The following is a 6,617-nucleotide window of genomic DNA, read 5'->3' as shown; positions in this document are numbered from 1 at the left end:
CTGCATCCTGACGTTGATGACTCCATTCGCTGGGCCTGGAACCCCTCTCAGGCATACTCTACTGCCTCCGCATACCGCTGTCAGTTTATTGGGTCATTCTTAAATATACGATTTGACAAGCTTTGGTGGGCGCAAGTTGAGTCTAAGTGCCGTTTCTTCATGTGGCCGTGGCTTCGGGGAAGAATCCTTACAAATGACAATCTGGAGACTCGTGGTATTCCTCATAATGGTGCATGCGACCCTTGTGATCAGGCCAAGGACTCCCCTTTGCACCTTGTTCTGAAATGCCCCTATGCCAAATCCGTTTGGCAGCTGCTTGCTCACTCGTGTGACAACCCTGCCTTGGCCGCAAATGCACAGAAGTTGTGTCCATCAAGGACTGGTGGAATGATCATACCAGCAACATGCCTCAGAGGGACATCTCAGGCTGCAATTTACATGACCTGACACCTGTGGAAGGAACGTAACAGGATAGTTTTCGAGCACAAGTCCCTTCTTGAAGACGGCCTTTTCCAACTCACCAAGCAAGACATTTTGCAACCTACTGTATCCATCAGTTGGCTCTCTATTGTTGAAAATGAACCTGCACCAGAACCTGATTAGCTTTTTCTTTCAGTTTGGTGTGGGAAACCTTAATCCCAACCTCTTGTAAAACAAGAGAATCATTGTATTTGTTTACTCCTGCTTAATATATCGGCAGCTCAACTTCCACTTCCTCAAAAAAAAAAAACTTTTACATACTGACAGCAGAAAACTCCTGCCTTTACGTGGCCCAATACCCTTGAAATGTTACCTGGAAGTGGGCAAAAATAACAAATCAGAGGAAAAAAGGTCGGCAGCCAGTCAGTACAAACAGAGCACCCTAATCAGCTAGGACTGACTGCACAACAAATATTACATGAAATTTACATTGCACGTGAAGAATAAGAGCACTAATAATCTGCCTAGTTCAAAATTGCGGGCAAACTATAAGAACCGCAACACAGGTTACTTTATGACGACTGAGATAAGCTAACATACAAACAACTCCAACAGTACATAAAGTGATATTACAACAACTAAAACTATAACTCCCTTTCTTTAGAAATGTAAACACTACAGACTGAGAATAGTAATTATTTGAGAACAAAGTAAAAATTCAGAACATAACACAATTTATGATTGCAAGGGAAATGATATAATTCAGCCCAGAACTTGCCGATGATTAGAAGAAGTGTTCCTAAAAATACTACAAGAAGGGAAGTAACAGCAGAACATCCAAGCAAAATTCCAAACATTTACAAAAGATTTGTTCAACTAAAAAACAGTCAAAAAGAAAATGCAAGAAATAACAGCTCTTACTTAGGTACTATAGAACTGTAAAAATACATCACCAAGATGTAAACTGAAACTTAGGATCTATGTAACTTAATAACTAATAAGCTACACACTGTCAGTAGCAATTCAGAGAGATCAAGAATTATCATAAAACATACAGGGCAACATGAGATCAGTTACAGAAAATAAATATTGCGACTCCGGTGAATTGGAACTGTAAAAACCTCACTGGAAACACCTTGGTCATAACCGAAGGATTTGCTCACAAAGGAAAAACATGGAGTCAAATCAGTCAACTGCTTAGTCATAAGGAAAATACGGAGGAAAGGCAAAAGCAAACCAACGAATTATAACAACATAAGGGCAACAAACCTTGAAGAAGGCACAGCACACCAACCACCACAGGTCTGATGGCCCCCAAATCGGTGCTCAATAAAGTTTCCGTGCAGCAGAACACTACTCCTCAAGTAGCCCTCATGAACATTACATCTCCATTGATCTTGGTTTGCCTGAAATGGGAACTATTAAGAAAAATACAACTCCGTTCAAAATTATAATCACAGTGATCTTATTAAGAAAAATCCTAGGTAGCGACAGAACGCCAAAAAACAAACACTGGAAAAACCTTTGCCCAAACCTGGCCTGATCGCATAGCCTTGATGTTCAATGAATATTGAAGATAGATGAGAAGGTAGGACTGAAAGACTGGACAATGAGAAAGGCTGTAAGACTGAAAGACTGGAGAATGAGTGATTTTAAAATTTAAGGACATAATACAGAAATCTGAAACTGAAGAAAACTGAGGACATATATACTGAAGGACAGAACTAATAATCTGCCTAGACTCATGAATGACGGATAAGTAGGGGCTTGAAAAATGAAAATCTGAACAGTGAGAAGGGACTTACTGAAATAATGAATAAACATGTGCACTGAAGATCAATAAACTGAACTTCAAAGAATGAGTCTGAAGACTCAAGTACTGAAGTAACAATAAGACGATGAAATTCAGAAAATAGTAAAGCAACAAAAATACTGATGACTAAAGAAATTTTACAGATAAACCAAATGATACATGAATTAAACTGACATACTGGGACTGAGAAAAAGTACAATGAACTAAATAGACTGGCTGATTAATGCAGGACTGTCCAGTTACTTGGCTCACGCTTGTACCAAAAAAAGTGAAGAAAGAAATTGAAAAGATACCAAATAAGATAATATCATCTGAAAGACTGAACAGAACAATGATGCATGCTCTCTGAAACGAAGAGCAGCAGCGCTGCTTTCATTTATATTAAGGTAGGAACGAAAAGTACAGTTACATGGTCCAGCATACATAGAAAGACCACCTGGGTCAGCAGGAACTACTGGGAAAAAAGAAAGGGAAAGGAAAATTACGGGGCTTCCATCTCACGTGGCGCAGCTCCGGCCGCCGACAACAGAGAAGGCAGCTAGACCATAGGGAGGCCATCATGCTGACCGGAGACAACAGGTGCACCCCATTGATCCCAGTGCCCCTCCATTCGAACAGTTCGTCAGATAACACTAATACTGACAAGTTATTATCTATTATGGTTTTGAATTGTGATGCAAATCCAGACAACCCTAGATAGAGACAGAATATCGAAAAATGAACACACACACAAAAAAAGCAATAGAAACCGAAAATATATATTAAATATAGATACTGAACAAGACTAGAATTCCGCCTAAGTTTGGATTTATCTGTCAGCCAGACTGAAGATAGCTTCTACTGTACTAGTCTAACTAGTACAAACTGCAAAATTTAAGATGATATAGTCTGACAGAACTATGTATAATTACGAATAGGAGATCTGGAAACATTGTTCATTCCTTTTTTCATCTGGTCTGAACTAGAACTAGATGGAAACGTTGTTCATTCCTTTTTTTTCATCTGGTCTGAACTAGAACTAGATAGGAAATAAGCAGAGCACATCTAGTATGGCTACAACTAACTAAAAAGGCTAATTCTGACTAAAACAGACTACAACCAATGATACTCTAGATTGATTAGAACTAAGAATGACTAGGCGAAGCAGATCAACAATTTGATGCCTGAACAAAATGAACAACGCAAGAGGAAAACTAATAGGAAATTAATTGTTTGAGAGAAAATATAATACTGAATTGTTGAACATACATCATAAGTGGCCTGTCAAAATTGATATTTAAGCCGATATAATTTTCTCCGAACTATATACTAGTGAACATCATCACCACTGAATTACATTAAGAAAAACTAACAAGATAACCTACAACGAAGCTGCTTATCGTCTCAACTGAAAATGGAAAAAAAGTGGCTGAACGCATAGCTCTCAACTCCCTTGCTGCAAAAACATGTGTTCAAGCACTGACCAAAAAACACAAAAACATCACCAAAGCACTGGGATGTTTTCTGACGCCCCCTCAGCATGAGTGGCAACCCTGATGCCCCCTTAGCATGAGCTGCCTGCATGAAAATTCCACTATGCCACCATGTGCACGAGAAAAACAACACACAAAACATGGAGCAGCACATCCAATCCCACATTCCCACGGCTGAAATCCCGAATGCCCCCTCGATTTTTAGTCTGAATGAAGCCAAACAACAGAGGAAAAAAATAGCATTTCTGATTTTATTTGCAGGTCATCTAACCGATTACAGTATCAACTGTTTGGTTACAGTATGTTGCAAAACATAGAACTGAATGACAGAACGTTGCTATGGTGATATTCCATCCGTAACACAAACAGTTTTCCAAGGGAGAAATGAATGAAATAGATCCAGAGTACTCACAAGTCAAATGACACTGATCAAATTAGCTTGGGGGCAGAAAGGAGTTCTCTTGCTTGTGTCTTTGTCCCTTCACATAATGCTGAGCAAATGAAGATTCCATCAACCATTCTAGTGCAGATGCATGGCAGCATTGAGGGTGATAACTTCCCCAATTCATAGGGTCCGCAAGTTTAGGACGAGAACTCTCACTCAAATTTTCACCTCAGAATATAACACTCTCTTATCACTCAAGATCACTACACCATGGTGTAGATGCTAGCATGATAAATCAATCCTCCAATATGGTTCCCATGCCAGATTCAGAACTCAGGCTTCACTATATGACATTCAGTGTCATTGTATGATTCTGTTCCTCATTCGATGTAGAGTGATTCAACTCCTGAGTCCTCCCCACTATCGGCACCATCGTCATCAATGCCAGCACCAACTTTCCTCTTTCTGCCACCTGCATCCCCAAGAAACTTCTCCCTCAATTCTGCTCCTCCACGACGACCACCACCAAGCTCATCCCATCCACGACCCATGCTGGTGAACATACGATCCAAATTCGCCTTCTCTCGGCTCATCAAGAGCAGCTCCTCCAGCTTCCGCCTTGCGTCATGTATCTCATTGGAATCTAAAAGCTCCCCTTTATAGTATGCCTCCCGGAGGAACACAGTGTGCAGCTTCCCCTGGTTTCCTCTTGTTGATATGTAGAATATCCCCTGATACTTACGCAAGAACTCTTTAATCTTCTTTGGCACACCAAGGGCGTCGCGGAAGAGCGCGAGACGCTCTAGCGTGGTACGCTTGTCGACTGTGAGAGAGAGCAGCTCATGGACAGCAGCGACAGCACGCTTCTCCATGCGGCGTTGTGCCTCAAGTGAGCGCAGGTCGTGGCCAGAGACGTCCGCATACGGGGAAGCGTAGGGGAGGCGCTGCCACTTCCAAACTGCAATGCGGAAATACTTGCCAATCTTAAAGCCCGGCGGAAAGCGGGTGGGGAACGCGAAGCGCGCGTCCTCCTCGCCGGCACCGGGAGCGCGGTGCTCGCGGTAGTGGCGCTCCCGGGAGCGCTCGACGGCGGCGACGGTGAGGTCGGGTGGATCGTCAGGGGAGGGCACAAACTCGACGAACCCGTCAGGCGTGAGGCGGAACAGGGCGGGATTGGACAGGATGATGGAGTCGGCGAAGTCGTCGGGGAGGCCGAAGTCGCGGCGGAGGAGACGGATGTGCTCTAGGCGGAGGCGGTGGTGCGGGGGCGCGAGGAGGAGCAGCTTGCGGAGGCGGAGGACGGCGCCGGGGCGCAAGGAGGCGATGGCGTCGGCCTCGAGGCGCAGCGCGGCGGAGGCGCGCGGGGTGAGGCGCGCGTGGAGGATGCGGTGGACGGGGTGGAGGAAGAGGTGGAAGGCGTGCGGGTGGCGCAGCATGAAGTTGCCGGCGTCGAGGGGCGCGAGGCGGAGCTGGCGGCGCGAGAGGGCGCCGAGGCGGGAGAAGGGCACGGAGACCGCGCCGCTGCCCCCGGCGGAGAATTTGCCCGAGGGCGCGGTGGGGGTGGCGGCGTAGAGGAGCAGCGCGTGGAGCGCGAGGAAGCGGCGGACGCGCTTCTGGACCTCCATGATGCCGTCGAAGGCGTGGTCGCGGACGCGCTGCTGCTTCTGGGGGAGGGAGGTGGACTTGGAGGAGTAGCCTGCGTCGGCCCCTCCGACGAGCGCCGCCGCCACCGCGCGCGGCGGCGGCGGCCGTAGGGCGGCGATGCGGCGGAGCATCGTTGTTTGGGGATTGGTTTTGGCGGCGGCCAGCGAAAGAGAGAGGCCGAGTGGTAGCAAACGCGGGTGAAAGAGGCAGGCCGTCGGATGCGCACGAGACGCGAATCGCGACGCAATTTTCATGTTTTATTTCTTTCTTTCCGCTGGCCAATGCATTCTAACCAGTTGAACTATCATTTGCAACTCTGGCAGCTTTTGTTTTCATACTTCAAATTTATTGGCAAGTTTTCTCACACATAGTGGATACTTGCAACCATATTATGGTGATCTAGCTGAACCCAAAGAAATAATGGGTAAACAGTGGATTCACCAAGCTATCATGTGAGCAGAGAGATCTTATTAGAGCAACTCTAGCAGACCCCGCATCCCGCCCCGGCCCGCAAAATAACCGTCAAAGTGCGGGTCGGGGCGGGAAAACCTGCCCGATCAGACCCAGCATCCCGCCCCGGTCTGCAAATATTTTTGCGGGGCGCGACAAAACTTCTCCCCCAACCTCTAGTTTCACGGGTTAGAAGGCCGACCCGAGCTCAGCCCCTACCCGCAGCGAGATTTGGCGGGAGGGACATTTCCGCGCGGCCTTTCCGCTCCCCCACCCGCCGCCACCATTGCCTCACCACCGCACGCTCCGGCGCATCCTCCGCGGTCGTCCCTCACTAACATGGACGACTCCCTGCTGCCCCTCGTCACTGTCGAGGTCGCGCACGCTCCTTCCCCTCGGGTGGGTCTCGCCGCCAGCCATGTTGGCCCCGCCG

At 46.8% G+C, this 6,617-nt stretch overlaps 1 protein-coding gene across 1 annotated transcript; it reads right to left on the bottom strand.

Moving 5' to 3' along the window:
- Positions 1 to 620: 620 nt before the first annotated feature.
- Positions 621 to 6,043, bottom strand: LOC123112773 (protein ROOT PRIMORDIUM DEFECTIVE 1). Its single transcript, XM_044533863.1, has 3 exons — positions 4,118 to 6,043; positions 1,690 to 1,826; positions 621 to 793 (listed from the first exon to the last, which is right to left on the bottom strand). The coding sequence occupies exon 1, from the start codon at positions 5,986 to 5,988 to the stop codon at positions 4,471 to 4,473; it is 1,518 nt and encodes a 505-aa protein (XP_044389798.1). The 5' UTR covers positions 5,989 to 6,043; the 3' UTR covers positions 621 to 793; positions 1,690 to 1,826; positions 4,118 to 4,470.
- Positions 6,044 to 6,617: the final 574 nt, after the last annotated feature.

Source organism: Triticum aestivum, chromosome 5B, assembly GCF_018294505.1.
Source record: "Triticum aestivum cultivar Chinese Spring chromosome 5B, IWGSC CS RefSeq v2.1, whole genome shotgun sequence".
Lineage (NCBI taxonomy): Eukaryota > Viridiplantae > Streptophyta > Magnoliopsida > Poales > Poaceae > Triticum > Triticum aestivum.
Note: the sequence above shows the minus strand (reverse complement) of the source record. Positions and strands in the feature narration are given on the sequence as shown.

Coding starts and splice junctions, on each gene's coding strand:
- LOC123112773 (XM_044533863.1), bottom strand. CDS start 5,988: ATGAAAATTGCGTCGCGATTCGCGTCTCGTGCGCATCCGACGGCCTGC.